This window comes from Grosmannia clavigera, assembly GCF_000143105.1.
Source record: "Grosmannia clavigera kw1407 unplaced genomic scaffold GCSC_173, whole genome shotgun sequence".
NCBI classification, from domain to species: Eukaryota; Fungi; Ascomycota; class Sordariomycetes; order Ophiostomatales; family Ophiostomataceae; genus Leptographium; species Leptographium clavigerum.
In genome coordinates this window covers 851,972-873,567 of record NW_014040765.1, presented here as the reverse complement: position 1 = coordinate 873,567, position 21,596 = coordinate 851,972, and the positions used below count along the sequence as shown (strand labels likewise).

At 54.5% G+C, this 21,596-nt stretch overlaps 7 protein-coding genes across 7 annotated transcripts; 1 reads left to right on the top strand and 6 right to left on the bottom strand.

Annotated features, from left to right (window-relative positions):
* Positions 1-1,881: 1,881 nt before the first annotated feature.
* CMQ_7294 (GTP-binding protein) lies at positions 1,882-3,286 on the bottom strand (the record flags this gene model as incomplete). The annotated part of the gene is made up of 5 exons (XM_014314299.1): positions 1,882-1,901; positions 1,968-2,088; positions 2,186-3,106; positions 3,176-3,196; positions 3,266-3,286. The coding sequence occupies 5 exons, from the start codon at positions 3,284-3,286 to the stop codon at positions 1,882-1,884; spliced, it is 1,104 nt and encodes a 367-aa protein (XP_014169774.1).
* Positions 3,287-4,179: 893 nt separating this feature from the next.
* CMQ_7126 (histone deacetylase complex subunit) lies at positions 4,180-9,228 on the bottom strand (the record flags this gene model as incomplete). The annotated part of the gene is made up of 2 exons (XM_014314131.1): positions 4,180-4,773; positions 4,831-9,228. The coding sequence occupies 2 exons, from the start codon at positions 9,226-9,228 to the stop codon at positions 4,180-4,182; spliced, it is 4,992 nt and encodes a 1,663-aa protein (XP_014169606.1).
* A 2,191-nt stretch (positions 9,229-11,419) lies between these two features.
* Positions 11,420-11,785, bottom strand: CMQ_7381 (uncharacterized protein; the record flags this gene model as incomplete). Its single annotated transcript, XM_014314386.1, has 2 exons — positions 11,420-11,602; positions 11,669-11,785. The coding sequence occupies 2 exons, from the start codon at positions 11,783-11,785 to the stop codon at positions 11,420-11,422; spliced, it is 300 nt and encodes a 99-aa protein (XP_014169861.1).
* Positions 11,786-11,793: 8 nt separating this feature from the next.
* On the bottom strand, positions 11,794-12,916 carry CMQ_7619 (3-oxo-5-alpha-steroid 4-dehydrogenase; the record flags this gene model as incomplete). The annotated part of the gene is made up of 2 exons (XM_014314624.1): positions 11,794-12,158; positions 12,271-12,916. 2 exons carry the CDS (start codon positions 12,914-12,916, stop codon positions 11,794-11,796), a joined length of 1,011 nt encoding a protein of 336 aa, XP_014170099.1.
* Positions 12,917-13,307: 391 nt separating this feature from the next.
* CMQ_7243 (ubiquitin carboxyl-terminal hydrolase 19) lies at positions 13,308-17,594 on the top strand (the record flags this gene model as incomplete). Its single annotated transcript, XM_014314248.1, has 4 exons — positions 13,308-14,035; positions 15,050-15,263; positions 15,386-15,713; positions 15,775-17,594. The coding sequence occupies 4 exons, from the start codon at positions 13,308-13,310 to the stop codon at positions 17,592-17,594; spliced, it is 3,090 nt and encodes a 1,029-aa protein (XP_014169723.1).
* A 263-nt stretch (positions 17,595-17,857) lies between these two features.
* CMQ_7203 (isochorismatase family protein) lies at positions 17,858-18,573 on the bottom strand (the record flags this gene model as incomplete). The annotated part of the gene is made up of 2 exons (XM_014314208.1): positions 17,858-18,413; positions 18,479-18,573. 2 exons carry the CDS (start codon positions 18,571-18,573, stop codon positions 17,858-17,860), a joined length of 651 nt encoding a protein of 216 aa, XP_014169683.1.
* An 860-nt stretch (positions 18,574-19,433) lies between these two features.
* On the bottom strand, positions 19,434-20,353 carry CMQ_7564 (ATP synthase delta mitochondrial; the record flags this gene model as incomplete). Its single annotated transcript, XM_014314569.1, has 5 exons — positions 19,434-19,466; positions 19,548-19,726; positions 19,846-19,996; positions 20,136-20,165; positions 20,252-20,353. The coding sequence occupies 5 exons, from the start codon at positions 20,351-20,353 to the stop codon at positions 19,434-19,436; spliced, it is 495 nt and encodes a 164-aa protein (XP_014170044.1).
* Between the last annotated feature and the right edge of the window lie 1,243 nt (positions 20,354-21,596).

Sequence of the window (21,596 nt, the reverse complement as noted above, 5' to 3'; positions counted from 1 at the left end):
CATATTCCGTCGTAATCGTACGGAATGGGATGTAATACGGAGTACGTAGTAGCTTGATATCTGGCTATCACTGACCGGCGAGGGGGGAAAGTACGCGTAAAAAAGCGCTTGAGGATGGTCCTAGACAGGGGTTGGGCAAGCTGCAGGACCGATGCAGCCGAGGAGAGGATGTCGGCGGCAAGAGGCGACTCTTGAAAGGTCAGATATGGCTATCCCCCCAAGATGTGCATGGACAAAGCGAAAGGACAAAACGGGGCAGCGAGCTAACGTTCTCCAGCAGGAGGATACGCGAGGCGTTGCGTGCCGGCCGTTGGGACGGCATGACGGTTTTCTTGCATCCGCTCCAGCCGTCGGCGTCGCAAGCCACCTGAGCCTCTTTGAGCAGTCGAGGCACTGTCTCGTCCCATCTCCAAGCTGAAGGCAGGGATTGGATGGATGCCGGGGACACCATACATGCACTATACTATGTAGTAGCCTTCGGCGGGCTCCGTGCACCCTCCGTACATACGGGAGAGGCCAGGAAGCGAGCGGTGGGATCAGCAGACGGCGTGAGAAGTGTTAAGCGCTGGGCCCCTTTTAAAGGAATGCCCCGGAACTCCGCCATCTGGCCAGGCCGGCCTGCATCCCACCCACGCTAAGTCGCCTAAAAACGAAATATCCAGGACGAAAAGGGACTGCCAAAGGGGCGCTGCCTTGGGACAAAGGGAAAAAGGGAAAAATGGGATGGAAGGATTACAGGGGAAAAAGAGAATACGGAAAATTGGGAAAAATGCGGGAAAAGGGGGGGGGGGTGCTCAAAACACGAAGAGGGCTGACGGTCGCAGATTAGGCCGCACCGACATTTAGCTATCCACCGTCACCCGGGTTTGACTCGGCCATGCAGATTGTGCTGTGCATCCACCGAGAGGCAACGGCGACGACATGTGGGGTAAGGCGAGCCTTCTTTCTGCAAGGCTCTCTCCCCTATCACGCTGTCAACGGTGCGGGGTGACGGTTGGACGCACTGCCTATGTGCGACGCCTCGTTCAGCCAGACAGCCTGAATGGATTCTGGCATTGCGTCCGTCCCAGCCTTGTCGATGGCCAAAACGGGAAAATACGCAACGGGCAATGGGCAATGGACAATGGGCTGCCAACACGGCCTCGTCTGCTGCCTCGCCTCGTATGCGAGAGGGCCTAATCCTCGCAATTCTCAACCGCGTGTCCACCGTCGCGAAAAGCGAGAGAAGTCACGATCAGGGAGGGTTGCAGCAACGCTCTGAAAAGGGAACTCTTGCCGTCTATCTAGGCTTACCGTTGCATGACATTTCACAAAAGGGGGGCCGACAGAGCAGGGGTCGGAACGAAAAACAGGCCGCAAATTTGGGGGCAGTCTGGGACCTCAGCTGCCGCCCAGAGGCTATTTCAAGGTTCGGAAATTGTGTCCGTAGAGACAGAGATGTTGCTGGCGATCCTGCTCCTCTTTCTTATCGACAGAAACTGGCTGGCTTTCCTTTCAGCGTAGCTATCCAAAAAGACAGATTCCCCATTCCCCCTACTCGTTTTCCTCCGCGCAGCCAGCGGCACGTCAGTCCCCCGGCTGGTTTGATCAGCAGACCAGCCAGTCGGTTCCTCGACGGCAATGCGCACCCAAAGCTGCAAGGAGACGTTGTAGGCGCTTGCGGCCGCCGAAGCTGACATCGCTGTCAGGGGGAGCCATTTCTGTCGTACTTCGTGACGCCGTGGCGCCGAGACACCGCGAAGATGACTGAAGCTTGCGAATGTGTTTTATCCAGAAACATATCGTGTTGGTGGCCCCCTGACTCTCGGGGAGAGCTGCACGCGACAAGCCGCATTGAGGTGTAGCCGTGGCCCGTATTGTGCCTGTTGCGGTCTCTGAGCATCACCGCTTGACGATCGTGACTAGTTGTCCTAGGTCAGCACTCTTCCACATATAGTCATGGTATGCAATGCGCTCAGCAGACATACCAATGTCCTCGTCTTCCAGCACGTGTGCCAGGCCAACCCGTTGTGGCTGATGCTTGACCGATTTCCCGTACACGATGGCCGACTTGAACTGCTCCAGGATGCTCCGATGGATGGCATTACACTAGATGTATTAGACAAGACAGAGCGTGAAAGGAAAAAAAGAAGAAAGAGAAAAAAGAAAAAAAAGAAAAGAAAGAAAGAAAGAAAGAAAAACTCACGAAATCCTCCACGGTGCATTTGCCGGACCGCAAAACCACGGGCGCCGTGTAGTCGGGCAGCCGTCCCTTGGGCTTGGTGTAGACGCGGACGAGGCTGAGCTTCTCCCACATGGCCTCCATCAGCTCGTCAATGTTCCAGCCGTGCTCGGAGCTGATGGGCACGGCATGTGGGATGCGGTACAGCAGGTCGAGCTCCTCGATGGTGATGGCGTCGATCTTGTTGAGCACGTAGATGACCGGGATATAGCTGCGACTGCGGGCCTCGAGCACGTCGATCAGGTCGTCGACAGTAGCGTCGCAGCGGATGGCAATGTCGGCCGAGTTGATGCGATACTCGCTCATGACGGCGCGGATCTCGTCGTGGTCAATGTGCGTCAGCGGCATCGTGCTCGTGATGTTGAGGCCGCCCTTGTCCTTCTTGCGGAACGTGATGTTGGGCGGCTGCTTGTTGATGCGCACGCCGAAGCCCTCGAGCTCGTTCTCGATCACCCGCTTGTCCGTCAGCGGCTTGTTGACGTCCAGCACGATGAAGATCAGGTTGCACGTCTTGGCTACCGCAATCACCTGTCGACCTCGGCCTCGGCCGTCCTTGGCACCCTCGATGATGCCGGGCAGATCAATCATCTGCAACGGCGCCCCGTTGTACGTCACCTGGCCCGGCACGCTCGTCAGCGTCGTGAACTCGTATGCGGCTGCCTCCGAGTGCTGGCCCGTCAGCAGGCTCATCAGCGTGCTCTTGCCCACCGACGGGAACCCGATGAAACCGATGCTGGCCACGCCCGTCCGCGCCACGTCAAAGCCCGTCCCGCCACCACCGCCACCGCTCGTCGGCATCAGCAGCTCGCGCTTGAGCTTTGCGAGCTTCGCCTTGAGCTGTCCCAAATGGTACGACGTCGCCTTGTTTTTTTGCGTCCGGGCCATCTACACACCGTCCTGTTAGCCTCGGACACAAGCCAGAGCACACCTGTCGCTGGATGGGCTGCAACATACCTCGGCCTCGACCTCTTTAATCTAGCAGCCACCATCGGGTTAGCAGTCGTCCACGCACACTTCGACACCAAGACCAGCCCTTCAACATACCTTCTCCACGGTCGTCGACATATTCGCGGATTTCGAAGCACTAGGCCTAGGTTAAAGTGCAAGCAAAGCGCAGGCTGAAGCGTGGGAAGAATGCGTCGTGTGTTTCGCAATAAGACAGCAATGTCGAAGCAAAGTGTCGTTGCAGTTGAAGCTGGACCTCACTTGCAAAATATTTTGGTGGGGCGAAAAAAGTCGTGGGGAAGAGGAAGGGTAAGATTTTCTTGTGCCGTTTTGTGGTGATTATTGTCTGAGGACGAGGCTGGACCCACTATGTCGAAAAAGAACTAAGACTACGGAACTACGGAATTCGAAGTACACATTCGCGAAGGCATCGGCGATGGAGGCATACAGTTGTGGGTATTTCATTTCAGGTAGACAAAAAGGATGAAGCTCTGCATCGTATCCCCCCCCCCAGGAAACCTTGCAGGAGAAGCAGCACGGCTATCCGGCCGCCTGTGCGCGCGTGTGTATATAACATACATGTATATATAAAGAGCCTCGACTCGCCGACAACCACCAACATATAATGTAGTCCCTGGATCCCACCCGTAAAGCCGCTGATGAACAGAACAACACAAGAACAAAACGAGTCGTTTCGGTCAGACAACCGTTGCCAAGAGGACATCATCATAAAAAAAAAGAAACGCGCCACCCGAAACGCCCTGATACCAATGAAGAGCCCAAATGTATGAGACCTTTCCGTCCAACAACTCATGTCTCCATAACCCCGCGAAGCCCTAGCTCATCCAGTAAAAGATAATGTACATATAGGGTATGCTGTGTTGTCTCAAGGTCGTTCTAAGCTGCAGCACCAATGCTGAACGCTTCCAGGCAAAGGGCGGCGAGCATCGCAGGTGTAACATTGTGCCACACGAAGCGCCTTGTCAGCTGTGCTGATGTAGTTATCGGGTCGCCTAGCTGTGCCCATTGATGCCATTGATGCCATTGGTGCCGTTGGTGCCGTTGGTGCCATTAATACCGTTGACTTGGCGAGGTGTCTTCTGTGCCGTCGAAAGAGGGCTGGTCTGCATAAGATCAACAGTGTCGCCGTTCAGACCATCTTGTGAGTGCGCCGTCTTGCCGTTGGTCTTGGCCGCCACTGACTTGGGGGAGAGGGCGACGCCAGTTGTGTGCACCGGCGACTGAGCATCAGAGGCCATGGCCACCGGCTCAATGCCCTGTTCCTTGCACAGACGCCTGTAGTCCGGGTCGTCGACAGACACTGCAACAATCCCACGACGACGTGGCACACGGACCTCGGGAAAAGGCGTCTTGCTGACGGCACTGAAGCCCGGCCGTTCCTCCTTGACCATCTGCCCATTAATGTAGTATTTGTTCCGTGGTGCGAATCCGTAAAACCGATCTCCATCCGGATCGTTCTTCCACTTCTGCGTCACCTTGAATGTCGACAGCTGCGCCTCGTCTTCGGGCAACTCTCGGTAAGCCATGACGAGCCGGACGTCGCGCAGATGGGGGAAGTTCGGGACGATGCTCATCACATCAGAAGCCTGTGAGTTGAGGTTAGCACAGCGTCCGGTCTTCGGCCACACGAGAGCGAGACAAACCTTGACAAAGAACATGTCCGTGGCAGAAAACTTTTCCCAAGCTTCGCCACGGAGCCTCTCGACCACCTGGTAGCTCATCGTGTCCGGATCCGATCCCTCGTAGTAGTCGGGCAGCTGCTTGCCCAAATCATACAAATCCGGCTCCGTCAACGCATACCGGTCCGTTTCGAGGCGCCAGATGATCCGCTTCGCAATGATCGACACCGGGGCGTGCTGCCACGACGGGTACTTGGCCAGGCTCAGGTCCTTGTCCCCGAGAATCAGGGCTGCCTGCGTGTTCAGTAGCCACTGCTCCCGCCCGATCGCCGCCCCGGTCGCGCTCGGATTGATGCAGTCGTAGCGGACGCCCTGCATCATGCGGAACTTGTGCGCAGTCGTCGACGAACGGCAGTTTGTGCTTTGGCAGAGCCACTGCAGCAGTGCCGGAAGCTTGGAGATCCTGACACGTTCCTCCTCCTCGACTTGGCGTCGGTGCACTTCCTCTGCTTCTCGCTCTGCGCGGACTCGTTCCCTCTCTTTCCGGTCGCGCTCTTGGCGTTCGCGCTCCTTGCGCTCGTCATCTTCTCGTTTCCGGCGAGCTTCTTCCGCTGCTTCCTTTGCCACTTGTTCTTGGCGCAGCCGCTCTTCCTCTGCGCGCTTCCGCTTCTCTTCGTCCTCTCGTCGTTTCCGTTCGACCTCTTCCTTTCGCTTCCGTTCTTCCTCCTTGCGCTTCCGCTCCTCGTCTTCTACCCTCTTGCGCTCTCTCTCGTTCCTTTCTTCCTCCTCTCTCTTCTTTCGCACCTCTTCCTCCTTCCGCTTGCTCTCTTCCTCCCGCTTACACCTCTCATCTTCTCTCTTCCGTCTGTCGTCCTCTTCCCTTTTGCGCTTCCCCTCTTCTTCCTGGCGAAGGCGCTTCGCCTCTTCCTCCTTCTTCCTTGACACCTCAGCAACTTGGATTTCCGCTTGAGCTGCCTTCCTCTCATCATCCCTCGCTCGTTGCAGAACCCGGATCTCGCTATTTGTTCGGACTGCGTCCGAACCGCCGGAGGCGCGCACTTCGCTGCCGGCATCCGTCATTTCGATATCTGTATCTTCAGATTTGACGTGAATGCTCTTCTCGTTAGCCAGTAGCTTTGTCGAGCTCTTCCGGCCACGATCAGATGACGAGTCCCGCTTCTTTGTCTTCAACAAGGACGGCAATCCTTTGCGGTCGTCGTCGTCGCGCCGCTTCGAGACGCTCTTCGGTGTGTCGCGCGATGAGGAACTAGGAATTGACCTGATGATAGCATCGTCCGACGGTCCATTAACTTTGGAAACCTTCCTCTCCTTCCCACTGATGCTGGCGCCGTCGCCGTCAAGCTTCCTTTTCTTAATAGGGCCTTCGACGGCATCTTTGTCTGACGAAGGGGTTTCACTCATGCGGTAGCGTTTAGCTAAGCCTCCGTCCGTACCAGACAGTGATTCCCTAGACTCTTCGCTCTTGAGCTGTCGTGCACGGTCGCGGTCGCGATCGCGATGTTTCTCGGCTCGGGCCTTGTCTGCTGCGTTGTCTTCGGAGCGTGACTCACGCGGGCTGGTCGATTCCTTTGACGGAGCCGTGTTTGTCGAGGCCAGACTTGCACGCCTTTGCTTTTCCTTTTCGTCTTTCAGTTCTCTTCCGGAGATTAGCTTTCTCCGTGGCTTGACAGTCTCGCCTTCCGACGAAATCGCTACCACCTCCTGGTCCGTCTTCTTGGACTTGACGTGCTTCAGATGGAGTGTTGGAGTATCGCGGTCGGGGCCCGGTACAGCGGAACTGCGGTCATCACGCCTGTGCTTCCCCGTCGGAACCGAGCCGGCCCCTGAGCGCTTTGGTGATGATCTTCCGTCCGCTTGTGATCCGGAGTGCTCTGACCGCTTCGGCAATGGTCGTTCTTCCTGTGGACTTGTCGAGGTAGCTGAGATGGTTGATTTGGCGCTGACCTTTTTGCCTCTGTCTTGCGATGGGCTCGAAAGCTTGCGCTTGTGTGCACGAGACAACTCCTCGCTAGGGTCGAGACGCACAACCCTCCTTGGCTCCACATCTTTACGGACAGGAGATCTGAGCTTTCCATCCTTGCCGACATGTCCTTTCTTGAAGTTGTCATAGGCGGCTTTCAGGAGGTCTTCTTCTTCCTTCCAATTTGGCCCGGCCCGTTGCCGTGCGATTTCGTAATAGGCACTTCCGTGAAATCTTCTCGTAGGATCGAAGCTGTTCTGCTCCAGAAGGAGGTTGACCACCTTAAGGTTTTCTTGTCCGATGGCAGCAAGCATCGGCGTCGCATGTTCGGCAGGTACTGAAGCTATCGGTTCCGGATCCGGATTGGCACGGCCAAGAGCAAGGAGGAGTTGCATGACAATATCATGGCCACCACGCGCCGCAGCAACCATAGACTCCGGGTCGTCAAAGGCCTCGCGCACCTGAAGAATCCGTGTGACTGTCTCTTCGTCACCCCGGCCGGCTGCCAAGCGCAAGGTCTTGTCGTCCATAGGCATATACAGCAGGTGGTTGCTTGTTTTCGTTGCTCGCGCGGTCCCGGCTCTGCGGCTGATAGCCACTGAGTGGAGGCTTGAAGACGGTGCAGGCGATCTCCGAGGGCTGTCAGGCCCGTGTGAGAGCCGAGGCTCGTCGTGCTCATGGCGGTTCTCTTCCGACGTGTGCCTTCGTTCCCCTTCCCTCTTCCTTGCGCTCACCAAAGCTGCTCGTATCTCGGTAGAGTTTTCAATGTCATCGCTTACCCGGTCTAACGGCTCTTCGCCATGAACATTTGCTTTTCTGGGGCTGACGCCAGCATCGAGAAGCAACTTGACAACTTCAAGATGTCCATTATCAACTGCGTCCAGGAGAGGAGTGTCTTTGTCATGGTTGACGCAATCTAGATTGCACCCGGCGTCGATCAGCAGCTTCACAATATCACCGTAACCGTTAAGTGCAGCAATCTGGAGAGGCGTATTTCCAGCGAAGTCGGCGACGTTCAAGTCCTCGGGCCGTTCAGCCAAACGCTGCTTTGCGAGGTCGTACTCGCCCCGGGCACAGGCCCGGGCAAGGAAGGTCTGCCCGTGTGCGTCGAGGTGCTTTTTGTGCGGTCCGATTTTGGCTGGGGACATGGTCGAATCAGCTGTAGCGGGAGTCGTAAGACTGCGCGGTTTGGAACTGCGAATGTGGGGCCCTGCGCTTGCCGAAGACTCATCCGAGTGGTAATCGGTAGACTGCAAAGGAGTAGGGCGCTTCTTCTTCGAGCTCAGTCCGTTAGACTGAGACGGGAGTTGGGTGGAAAGGCTGCGGTGATGCACCCTCCGTTGAGGAGAGATGGACCTGTTGCGTGATGGCTCCCTCTGCGGACGGGGTGTTGGTGGCTTGGTGTTGCCGTTGTGGCCACCGTGATGCAGCTGGCTTTTCATCACTTTGCCAGTGTGAGGGGTGCTGTCACCTTCGCTGGCGCCGTTTAATCGCTGACGACGGGCCTTTCGGTTTTCGGCCTCATCCTCCGATTCGGCCTTGGGGGCCTTTCTCTTGTTGGGTATGAGCTTCTCGGTGGGTCGCAGCTTGTCTTTAGATGGGGGCAGTAAAAGCATTGGTGACTTGGCAGCCCGACGGTCCGAGTCGGATTCGGAATGGGGGTTCGTCGAGGGCTGACGGCTGTGTGGCGGAGAAGCAGGCGCAGAGCTTAGGCTGCTAGAGGCGCGCTTAGCCCCTGGCAGCAACTGGTGATGACCGCTTTGGAGTTGTTTTTCCTGCAAGCATTTCTTTTTTTGCAGCAAAGACGAAGACGGAGCAAGTCCTCCTTCAGTAGACGCGCCTTTTTCATCGCCGATCGTTGTGGTGGGGAGTGCCTTTTCGACCTTGACAGACGGGTTCTCCTTTCTGTCAGAATTATGCTTGCGTGTGGGGACGGACTGGTCGTCGTGGGCGGAGATAGACGAGCCACAGTCTCCATTTCGCTTGTCCTCGTGTTTGATTACTTTGCGGTTTCGAGGCTTCGCTGGTGATCCGTCCTTTGACAAAACAATCGTCTCCGCCTCCGAGTTTCCATCTGTGCCGCCCCCCTCCTCGTCTTGTTTCTCGCGAGACGCAGTGCTAGATGCATCCCCTCTAAAGGACGACGACGCGGCTGTGATGGTAGCAGGACTTTTGGGGGCCTCTTTGGAAGGGAGTTCTTTGGACGACTGCAATTGCGAAGGCGTCGCTGATGCTGGCAGTGGCGGTGGCCTGGATAAAGAAAGCCTCGCATCCTTCGAGTGAGCGGTCGGTAGCCGAGAACTACCGGAGGCCTTGGCCAAAGTGGAGGAAGCCACCTTTGCCCGATCAGACTCAGAGACGTTACGCGATGACAAGGAGTCCGAGATGGAAGAAGCAATAGGCTTCATGGAGGCGGCCGCGGTGGCATTCTGCGCATCCATGTCATTTAATTGAATAACCGACTATTGCCTTGCACCATCATGAGAGCACTTCAAGGCCGCCCGCTGCTGGGCTAGAGACAATAGAGGTAGATAGGTGGCAAATCAGATCCGTGTTTGAGGTCCCTATTGACTCGGGATTGCGCGTCGGGGAAGGGAAGGATCGATAATGATAGCTCGCGAATGTTTCGCCAGAACTCGTGCAGAGGGTGGCACCCGAGCAGTATTCGAATGGCGATCAGTAAGCCGAAGGACGGGTATCTGGCAGGGCGATGATGTAGCAGTGGACTCCGAAGGGCGAGGACGAAGGGCGATAAGGGGAGTGGGAGGGTGGTGACAGGTGGTGGAGGAAGAAGAAGACAAATCCGCCACACGACCGAAGGAAAAACACAACACGAGACGACCCCCAGTACGAGTAGTGTATTCGGGATTCGCTAGAGGGGGGAAATAGTAAGGTGAGGGGCGGCGCGACGGCCTGGAGGCAAAGGATTGGCAAGAGAAAAATGGAGAAAATGGCGTAAAAGGAGGAAGAAAAGACAGGAGGCGAGGCAAGGCAGTCGAAGAAAGATAGAACTGGTTTCGGACCAGAGCGATCTGCCGGACTTTGCTAGAAGGAAAGCTCCAAAAACTCGACTCGATGACTCGTCTGTCCGGGACAGGATAGGAAAATGCGCTGGAAATTCAGATACGCCACGAGAGACGGAAAAAATGGTATTCGAGAGAGAGATGACCAAAAGAAAGAACCAAAAATAGTCGAGGTTCTGTCTGCAGAACATACGGAGTAACGCGCCGCAAAATAAAAGGGAAAAAACAGAGAGGCGCTACTAGTGCATCGATCTGTTGTGTTTTCTTAGAGCAGGAAGGCAAACTTTAGGGGCATTATGTCCGCCAGAACTGTGGGCAACTTGTGAGATCCTGAGCATGCGACTCTCGTCCTTGTCGGCCGTGCTGATTGGCCCCTTGGCTACTTACGGCGGGGCAGTAATAACTGCAGAAGAGCCCATCCTTTCTTTAAAGAGTGGATTGATTACAGTGGACACAAAGTGATGCGTGATTGGTTGTTCAGATCCTACGATCGACGGCACAGAGGAACACTTCTGCCGCTAGCGTGCATTTGTGCATCTATACGAGGCGATGCACAGCACAAGCATGCTGGAGCAAGTATACTGTGCCGGTTCGGTATTCACTGTGACATTGCCGCTGTGAGTACTCCCGTATTCTGTCTTACAGATTAAACATTATTTTGCCCCTCCGTTTTTCCTAATGACGCACAAGAGTCATCGAGAAACAGCTCGCGAAAAGCGTAGCAGGTATAATCGCCCGTCTTCAACATCGGCCGGCTTATCGTCGAAAAGAGAACACGTCGTCTGTTCTTGTCAGTCCCGCTATTACCAAGAACAAGATTACAGCCTGCAGAATCCCTGCCTCGTCAAATTACGGCGATCTTGCGACAAGCGACACGCACTATCTTTTCTCTCTTCCTTGCGAACCTGTACTCCGTATGAGTGCTGCGAACAGTTTGATCTCCACGCCTCACTTCCCTTCCAGAGCAGCTCAAGTGAATCTTTGGCACAAAATCTTCCTTTAACGTCATGGAGAAGCCATCAGATTTAGCTTTGCCTAGAACGTTAGAGCATGCTCGCATAAAAGCCCTTCCGGCGACGGCATACTACATCGCAGATTTCATCACAATAGAGGAGGAACAATATATCTTGCAAAAGGCAAGCGGGGTGTATAAACTCTGAGACTCAAGGGGGGAGACTGCTTACAAGTGCCCGCTCAGATCACAGATGCACCCAAACCGAAATGGAAGCATCTCTCGCACCGACGACTGCAAACTTGGCCATCTGATTTGCTGCACGACAAGCTACTCGATGCCCCTCTACCGGCATGGCTCGTCGAGCCAGTTATCAGGCGACTTCTCACCATTCCTGTGTCAGACGGTAGCTTTGTCGACGGCATGCCTGGCCATTTATTCTCATTCAGCCCACACGGACGCCCGAATCATGTCCTCATAAATGAGTATCCGCCTGGCATTGGTATCATGCCACACAAAGTAAGTCACAACCAGACCGCCAGCTGGGAAACACATTGCGGGCCATGGAGATCTCATTGCCGTTTTGTGCCTTGTTTCTAGGACGGATCTGCCTATCATCCCGTAGTTTGCACTGTGAGTCTCGGGGCAAGTTTGTGCCTAAACATATATGAGAACAAGGCCGACGGCGCATTGCACCCCGAACCTGTGGCAAGGATCCTTCAGGAACCGCGCAGCCTTCTGATTACAACCGGCGACCTTTACACTCAATATCTCCACGGTATTGCCGATATTGATGTAGATGACGGCCTGGCTCAGGATACTGTTGCAAACTGGGATCTCCTACGTAGCAGGGATTTCTTTGCCTCCGGGCACAACACACGGCAAACTCGCATGAGTCTGACGTACCGTGACGTTTTGAAAGTATCGAAGCTGGGTAACAAGTTCGGACTGTTGTCTAAGCGACCATGAGCCGGGACTCTGAGCAAGGCTTGGCGGTGGGAAAACGTTGCCACCATCTTGCATTCTGATTTTCAAAAGATGAACGGGATCATCTTCCACCTCTTGGCAACCCGGGCGGCACCAAATTTTTCAATATACCACTTCGTCGTCCGGTTTGCCGTCACGCCGAGGCACGCAACCACAAAGAACACCGATGGCAGAAGCGTCTGATTGAACAGCTGGCCAGCTGGTGCGGCAACGATGGAGAGAGCCAAATAAAGGGTGCACTCGCAGGTATAGTGAGGGCATACAAGATAGCGGAACATACCCTCTTCCGGCAAAGAGTACTTTACCAGGCTAGCAAGGTGGCCATGACAGCGGTACTGCTGCAGCCAGGCGAATAAGAAAAGAGATGTGCCAAGAGCGAGTTTGGCCCACTCGATGCCTCGGCCTGCGGCTGAAGCGTGTGGTGAGAAGGGGGGCTGGTCTCTGGTAGCAAGTATTGCTTCTGCAGCAGAGAGGATTAGGAATGGCCTGAAAAGAGACGAAATATGAAGGGGGATACGAACGCGACCCTTCGATCCACACAGCCACGCTCATGCAGACATAAAACGCCAGTCCGAGCGCCCAGTGTGTAAAGTTCATCTTTGAATTGGATGCCTTAAACACCGATGCATGTTCGTAAAGGCGGCGCGCAGCTTGTAGAGCTTCTAGCCCCATGGCCACGGACACCTGCATGAGAGACATGGATGTTGCCGACGGCTCTGACTTCCGGTCGGCCGTCCGCTGGTGTTCGGCAAGCCAGGCGAAGAAACCGCCTGACGATGCACCCTGCTGCCACAGCAACCATTGTGCTGTCCAGCCAAACGCGCACACAAGATATGCAATATAAAAACTGGAAAACCAGGCATGTGGCACCTGACTGTATGAAGCAAACGTGGCCACTACATATTCCAGGGTGTCTGCACCGATCGGATGTTTGGCAGCGTCACCGCCAGCATTGCCGATGGTCTTGTCATGAAGCACACCAGTACTCTTGTTCTCTCGTGCTCCATAATCAAGCAGGTATCGTTTTGTGCGAGCCGGTAACGCATTCACAGCCAAGACACCAGTGGCCAGAATTACGAAGACGGTTTGGCAATACTGGACTGGCGTCACACGAGCTGCTTGATCTCCTACTGACGCAAGCCAGCCGGAAAGAAGTGCTCCGTCCATCGTTAGTAGCTGTTTTTTTGATAGTCGAGGGGTTAGTAAACAATTAGAAAGAAAGTTGAAAGAAAGAGAAAGAAACGCGGCCGATGGGTATAATTAGTTGGGTCCTCCCATTGGTGACTAGCCAAGGAAAAAAGCAGCTAAGGCTAGTCTTACATTGAAGTTGTCAAGGCTTTTGAAGCTTTCACTCGATATCTTTGTGATGGCTACGCCATTATAATCTAAAGACACGAGAATTAATTCCGAGCTGTCCTGCACCAATCAGCAAGCGAGCAGCAAGCGAGCGAAACATTCTGAGGTGCCTCCAGATTTCCCTCCTTAAATAAAGCTGTGGCTGCCTCGCACTTGCTTTGGTCTGATTGCCTACGCACCCAAATTGCCTGAACGAATTACAATGGCTGCGCCCTACCCCCAGGTTGTCCTATTTGGGGACTCGCTCTTCGAACGCGCCACTGAAACCAAAGATGGCTTCTGCTTCCAGGCTGCCCTCCAGTCACAGTGTGGGCGAGTTTTCGACGTCGTGAACCGAGGCTTCTCGGGCTACAACACGTCCCAGGCACTCAAGATACTCCCCAAAGTCTTCCCGGACCCAGCGTCTTCACCTGGCCCGAAGCTGGCTTATCTGCTGGTCCTTCTCGGTGCCAATGATGCGGCTCTGCCCCGCTCAGAGAACAGCCAGCACGTTGACCTGCAGGAGTACGAGAAGAATCTCAAGACCATCCTGACCCACCCAAACATTCGGGCCCATAAGCCCAAGATTCTCGTCGTGACACCGCCTCCACTGGATGGCGTTCGGTACGGTCAGCTCTCGAGGCTGAATGGCGAGACGACCACCTCCCGCCAGGCTCCCATCACGGCACAATACGCAGAAGCAGCCCGTCGCGCCGGTGTTGCGGTGCCCGATGTCACCGTTATCGATTTCTGGAAAACGCTGATGGACCGGGCTGTCTCCCGAACGCCCGGCTTTGAAGCCAAGGATGGCGTCCTGCTTGGAGACGAGGCTTCAGGCAAAAACGGCTACCTCGCCAACCTGCTGGCAGATGGCCTGCATCTTTCTGGCGAGGGGTATCGGCTGCTGTTCGAAGATGTACGCCACCACATTGAACAGACTCGACCGGAGTCGTATGTGCACCCAACTTGGCAACAGGCGCCTTGGTTGTAGACGGAGTGAAGTGGGAGAATCCAATGGTAAACTTAGCTTACGACTTACTTCATCTATCAGACTATATTATCTAGATAAGCTACGAGTAAGCACCAAGTGAGTTCTGTGACAGAAGGTGCGGTTAGCATGGGCTGCGTATGCATTCGTGTTGGTCGTTGCACCTTCCTTGCTTGTGAAAATAGGACGTACTCCTTATGTTCATAGGCAATTCCGAGGTTTAGCCTTAATAATGCGCTTTGCAGGTAGCCTGTAAGATGCTGCTGAGGGAATGCAGTACTCCAATAGTGCAGTAGCGCATTCCAGTTCCTATTCCACAAGAAAATCGCTGAAACTCGAATCGCCGTCATCTACCCACAAATCGAAACGACCGCCTTCCCGACCTTTCTTTCATCTTCACGTTTTCACCAGGGATTACTTTAACCGCCCCCCTCTCTCACCCCGACAAACAAAATCTCCCATACAGCATACAACCTCAAGCACCAACGAACTTGCAGCAGAAAAGCAGCGTCTCGCTCTTTTCCCCTCATCGCTCTGCTTCGAAGCACCTGCCTTTATTTCCGTCAGATACCATTCGTACAATTGACCCCTGCCTAAGCTCACTTGGCTCAGTTTTACTCGACGGGGCCTCTTCTGGATCACCGGCGCTACTATACGGAGTACAACCCACTGCTATCGCCTGATCGTTTCTGCTCCTAGCCGGCCGCGGTCGAAGAGCACCCCGTCTTCACCTGTTCCGATTGCTTGATATTGGCCGATTCGGACGAGAAAGCTATACTTCAAGCCTCGTGCGTCACTAATTTTCGCTACCCAGCCTGGTCAATTGATCCTCTGCTCTTTCCTTTCCCTGCTGCGATACCCAGCTGGTCAATCTTACCTGTCACTTCCCGGCCCGCCTGACACGTCGTTCTATTTGAACAGGCTACGGTCAACTCTCGCCTTCCTTATAATACGAGCCCTAACTGCACCCCATCCAGCCTTAGTGACGACAGCGCCGAGATCTTCAGGCCCTCGAACAAGACGGCAATATACTCGCTTTCCAGTGACCAACACGTTACAGCCGACAGAACGCTCATTCTCGGCAGGCCGCCTGAAGAGACCAATTTCGAGCGGAATTTCTGCTTGGCGCGTTCGAGGTGGCTGGCCAGAGAGGGACAGCCGGCCGTTGCCGCAGGAGGTCTTGAGTGCGATGTGAGAGGTGGTGGAGAGCGAGACCAGACATTCTAAATTCGAGATACCGGGGAGGGAAGTATTGACACATTGTCGAGCCACAAGTGTGTTCAAAAGACGGCAGAAGGTTACGGTGGCAACAGGCGTTTGAAACGCGCAGATATTCGAGACCTCTGTTCCTCTACGCTCCATCCTACGATATCCCTTCCACCCTCTCGGTTGCCTTGTCGACTTTGTTACTCTCGCAGTCTCCATCACTTCGGCCGGATTCGGGCATGGATACTCGATTCGTCGTTAGTCGAGAAGAGTTCCACAATGTCCAGATGGACGTAAGGCAAATCCATGCCGTGCAGGCTAGCCAGAATGAAAGGCTGCTGCGGCTGGAGAAGCGGTATCAAGATGATTCTGCCATACGTTCCGCCTGGTCGAACTCGCCGTTTCCCAGCGCTCTGGTGGGTACGCCTCAACATGGTCAGTGCGTCTCTTTGAAGTGAACACAGAATTTGTGCTTACAATACCTTGGCTTATGCAGGCCCTGTCAGGATGCCCTCGACGGAAGCATTTGACTTGGACGAGCAGAGCCAGACGCTTGGGTCGTTGCATCTTGATCCCGATGACGAACCAGTTCGGCGAGCGGCTGCGGCCTCACGGGCCAATAGCGTACGCTTTGACGAGAGCGCCAACATGACGCAAAACGCGCGCCACTTCAGTGACATGGGCCCTTTCCGGCCCGGCAGCAGTCTCATGATGGAGCGCTCGCTCTCACATAAGTCTGACGGCAGACACAGCTCAGCCGGTCACTCAGTACATTCCATGGCATCCGGCCGCGGTAGCAGTATCGCGCTTGAGACGAACTATATGACGGGCGGTCACGAGCAGGACTCGCCCCTTGATATGCCCGAGCCGCCGCCAGTCTTTTTTGTCCTCGGATCCGTTCCCGCCATAATTCGTTGCTGGCTCACAGAAGACTTTGCCAGCGACACCCTCCTGTACGCTGCCGTGTGTTCGGGTGCGCAAAAATCCACCGTGGAGCTTTCGCTCATCAAAGAGCTCGGGTTGACGGATCTCATCTACCGAGATGTGGACAATGCTTTCAAGATACACCTGCAAACTTATCTTGCCGAGGCTATACCGGCCACAAGGTCTGCCGATCCCGTTCCTCAAATCCCCTCTTTGTCCATTAGTTTTGAGGTCGCCAGCCTGGATCAGACCACAGAGGCCAGCAATCGCAAAAAGGGCATTCGTATCATCATCGGCAGCGACACGCTACGAACCCACAGTGCCGATGTCTTGTTTTCACGGAATCTGTTGTGCATATATAGCCGCGAGCGAGAAAAATTGTCTGTGCCGTTTGTACGCCCTGAGGACGACGCCATATTTAAGAACTTATACACGTCCAGTGTCAATCCGGAGAAGCCGAAGCTTAACGCCGCAGCAGCTGAGTTCATCGCCGGCGATCTGAAGTCTCGGGGAAGCATCGACGATGGTTATGAAGAAGAGCAGCATGTGTCTCGAGAGCAACAAGCAATGGGCTCACAGGGAGGGCGACACAGACAGGAGGAGCAGTCGGCCAAGCAACATGATGATCTTGCATACCACAAGCAACTTTCTTTTCAAGAGCAAGAGACCGACGTCCAGATTGCCAATGGCAGCTTGACGGATCCGGGCGACGTTTCTCCAACGACGACTCACGTTGTACCTGCTACCAAGTGGCCCAGGGGCACGACAAACCTGTCGGATAGCGGAAACGAAGGTGAGAGGCAACCGCGACACTCAACCAGCTCAGAGCGTTCCGGAAAGGAGGCAGGCCCTACGTCTGGAGGTAGTCAACGTAATGCGAGTGCTATTTGGGGGTCTTGGCGCCAGGTTGGCTCTACAACTGGGAGCGATGGCGGCCATCGCGAGAACGGGTCCATAAGTGGATACCAGCCGCCCCGACAGCCAAGAACTATGAAAGTTTTGAAGGCGAAAACAGGGGGCAGCTCTACATCTGTTCGCACCGGATCGTCCTACGAGCCTCCGCTTCCATCTCGTTCGGGTGGTGAGCATCGGAGCAAGAGCCAAGCACCGTTTAACTCGGCCAATGACGGTGGAAATGGCGGCGGAGGAGGTGGAAACAGCAGCACGGCATCGAACGTGATCCGTTGGGAGTCAAAGCGCACGATAAGCATTAGCAATGCCGTGGCAAACAACGGTGTCAGCAAGGAGAACAAAAGCCAGCAAGGCCTGGCTGCACTCGAGCTCCGAAACAGCACCACTCCCGCGCCGCGGACTTCCAACCCTGTGGGTGGCGCCTCTGCTTTTGCATGGATGAAGCCGAACAAGCCAAAGACGCCAACTGCAGCGGAGTGAGTAGACAGCGGTCCCACACACCGCCCAGCATGGACCAATATTGAGAGGTGTCTACGTGGAAACTAGATATTACAGCAACAGCCGATTGTGGTGCCCGTTTCTATTTTCAGGGACGAGGTCTTGGCCCCAGTTGCTTGTATGGATGTCGGGATGTCCGGGCCTATTCAAGAAGCATAAAAAAAAAGAAACCCTACTAGAAACCCTAAAAAAAAAATACAATAACACTTGTTTCAACCAAAGGTGGCCAAATTCCTTTTGGCAAGCTAAATCTTGCCAGGGAGCAGAGCCGAAAGGGCAGTCTTCGTATCGTTGCTGGTGTCTTTGACGAGGCTGATTATGTTGCGGAATTCGGGCTTGGAAGCATCACCGACGTGCTCGTAGATCCAGCTTTCCGAGGTGGTCACCGTAGCACCAGCAGCACGCAGGCGGTCCAGGGCTACTGATATCTCCTGGGGGTTACACGACGACACGCCGTCGGCTAGAACGTAGACACGATGTTGGGCAGCCAGAAGGTCGAGGGCTGTTTGGGTGACGCAGATGTGCGACTCGATGCCGACGATAACCACAGCGGCGGACGGCGAGAACTTGTTCAGAGCTGCCTGCACTTCGGGCACATACATACTGAAGCGGGTTTTGTCGGCATCGACGACTACTTGCGCCAGCTTAGGACCAGCTTCGCGAGTGTCTGCGCTGTCAAAGGCCAGAAGGCTGGCCAGCTCGGAGACGGTGTTGCCGAGCCGGGCGCGGTTTTGGGTGGTGACAAAGACGGGGATGTCGAGAACCTGGGCGGCACGAAGGACTTTCCGGGAAGTTGAGACACTGCGAGAAGGTAGGTGTTGGCATTCTGAAGAGAAGGAAAGCGAGAAGGGGACAGGTCAACCTACACCTGATCAAACTGATAGATGGCGTTACGAAACTTCTCCTGGATGTCACAGACAAATACGGCCACTGGTCGCTGGTTGGGAGAGGCAGAAGACATTTTTCGACGAGCGTGAGGGGTGGAGAGGAAGACGTGACTATGGGAAAATAGCAGTGGTGCTGTTCGCAATGGGGAGGACAAGAAGAGTGGCCGACCCGCAGCAGAGGTCACTGCAGCTCGCGAGACAGCTGTACCACTTGATGCAATGGGGTGCATTTGGTCGGCTGGTTCGAAAGACCAAGTTGGAGCAGTAGGGAATTGTCCTTGTCTTCCGTCTTGCAGGAGGACGTTGAGACAACAGAAGATGAGGGGCAGGACAGCTTCCGTTAATACGGGCAGTCGATTGTGGGGTATTGCCGGCTCTAGAGAGGGGCCTCCCCTGAAGAGAATCCGGGGTACTTTGCCACTGATGTAGGACCATCATCGACTTCCAATGCAAGTGCTGGAAGTAATACATTATAGAGATATTTATTTACCCTGTTGCTAGTTATAAGGCTTTCTGCCGCGAAAAGCCGGACACAGACATGATAATAACTAAGATGCTGCCATGGTCCTCGCTTCCCTGGCGCATCGCTTTCCTCGTCGTAGATAGGAGGCTGGCCTACGTTATTGCTTACACCAGGAGCGTAAGAGTAAGTAGTTACCAAAGATAGCGGTCAACTTTACTACCCTAGTTTCCTTACGCTCTCAGCAGCAGTTGACAACGTCTTGAAGTGCTTCCTGACGATATACATAGAATCACTCGTGGCATGCAGTAGTCTTTCAATTGAACTCTTTCCTCCTTTTACATTGATGGCAAAATCAAAACGAACACAGTATTCTACACGAGAATGCCACGAGATACATATAGAAGGGGCGGAAGAGAATAATAGGTGGCGGAGCGTGAGGGAAGTAGTAGAGTAAAAAGGAAGGCGACACGCTTATTTCAGAACGGCCTGGAGAGACTCAAGAACCTGTATAGCGCGAATGTCAGCACAGCGAACTTGGCATAGGAAGCGTGCGGACCAGCCAGACAGCTAGCTGATGTTACCTACCTCAATCTCAATCTTGGCCTCAGCGATCTCGCGTTCGCTGCCGCTGCCGCTGGCAACCTTCTGCGCCTCAGCCAGCTGCGACTTGACCGCATCGACGCTGAAGTCCTCCAGGGGGTAGCCCTCGACAGCGTTGATGCTCAGGTGAGAGTTGGGCTGAACGACGGCGAAACCACCGGACACTGCACACGTGCAAGTTAGCCTGGAAGCCCCTCTATAAAATTCGGACCCTTCCCCTCGCTCCTCTCTGAAGCTCTTTGGGACGCTCTGGGAAGGCCGCCGGTCATCTTCTTCTGCTTACAGAAGTACTGCTTGCTGCCGCTCTCCTCAATGATCTCCAGCACGCCGGGCTTCAGCTGCTCGATCGACGGCACGTGGTTGGCCAGGACACCCATGTCGCCCGACTCGGCCGGGATGTTGACCTGCACGACATCCTGCGACTTGTAGATGGACTGTACGAAGAGAGCATCGAATTAGCTTTCACGTCACGGACTGCGATTACTGGGCATTGTTGTGATAACGAAAACGGGCTCGGAGGAACGGATTATCGCGCATCGTTCCGTTCGACGGAAGAGAAACATCAATTCGTACCTGGTGAGGCAGAGACAGGCTCAGGTTGATCTGAATTGGGTCGAGCATAGTTAGCCGAGATCGCGTCCCGGAGAAGGGGTGCTTGCGTCTTTTCCAGAAGCTCCGGAGTTGCATACCTTGTCCGGAACGGCATCGGCGTAGGTTCTCCGCTGAACAGCCATACGGGCCACGGCCGGGCGCACGCGCAGGGCAGCGCGGGCAATGCGAAGAGAGTTCATTTTGTAGGAGATGCGCGGCTGCGACGGAGACCGGGTCAATTGGTTCGTAGCGTGGTCGGAGAAGTCAGTATGGTGACGGGTGAGGGAGCTCAAGGGCAAAAAAGCATCGCCAGAAATTGAAAACGCATTCCGATTTTCCTTGATTGCCCGCTATCCGTTCCGGCTACAAAGCAAGTATCACGTGGTTTTTGTCACGTGCAGCGACACGTGACTTTGATCACTTTCATTTGACGCATCTATTCACAATTGATTCATAAATACTCCGTACATGTATTCAATGATCGCATGAGCAATACGGAATACGGAGTACTTTCTGCTTTCCTGCTTTCCATCGGCTGTAGCGCTACGCCGAGCATCACCAGCTTATTCCTGACGCGTGACGTGTCTCGCACCTGACCAGTGCCTTCGTGGCATCGCTGCCGGATGAAAGGCAGAGGAGCATTAGCCGAGTGTCCAGTGGGCTCTATGCGCCGTCGCCAATTTACAGAGGAGCGAATTGCATAATAAGTACTCCGTACAGAGTAATGGATTTAATAAATGCACCTGTTCCTATTAGGAAAATCGCGCAAGCGGCTACCACCATCCACGACGCACCAGTCCGCGTGTAAAAGCCAATGCGAATGAAGCCAGCAAACAATACGAGTAAACATTGCATCTCCTTCGGCTCGAAGGGGGCCACGTAAAAAATCGTCTGTTTTCGAAGGGGTGCATTTGTCTTCAGTTCCTTGTTGTATGTTAGAAGGCATCCTGTCCGCGGTTTCATGCCCATTCGAGCACTTCATTTCCGTTGTCATTGCGAAACAAAAGCCCAACGTACAAACAAAAAAAAAGAAAAAAAAGGGAGAAGTCCATCTCTAGCACTTGCAAAGTGCGATTCCTGCTTGCACGCAGCTCGTTTCATCCCCAACTCGCATATTTTGGCCTATTTCTCCGTATCTTGCTACATATGTTAGGGGGGGCGGCCTCCAAGCGGCATCCCCCTAACGCCGAGGTGGATAGCCCGTATCTTACGAGCAGTTTGAAACGAGGCGGCATGCAGCCAGCGGTACGGCAAATGTGCTCCGTACCCAGCTCTGGAGGCTTATACAAAGCCCGCACATGCACGAGCCACCGCACAAGCGAATAAACAAAAGTGGGTCAGTTTGAACTGGCAGGAAACGGAGAGCCGAGCAGGATGAAGGGTAACGGACGGGCCGTCTTCACCGCTTTGCCAGTCGATATTAGACGATACGTGCACTGTTCG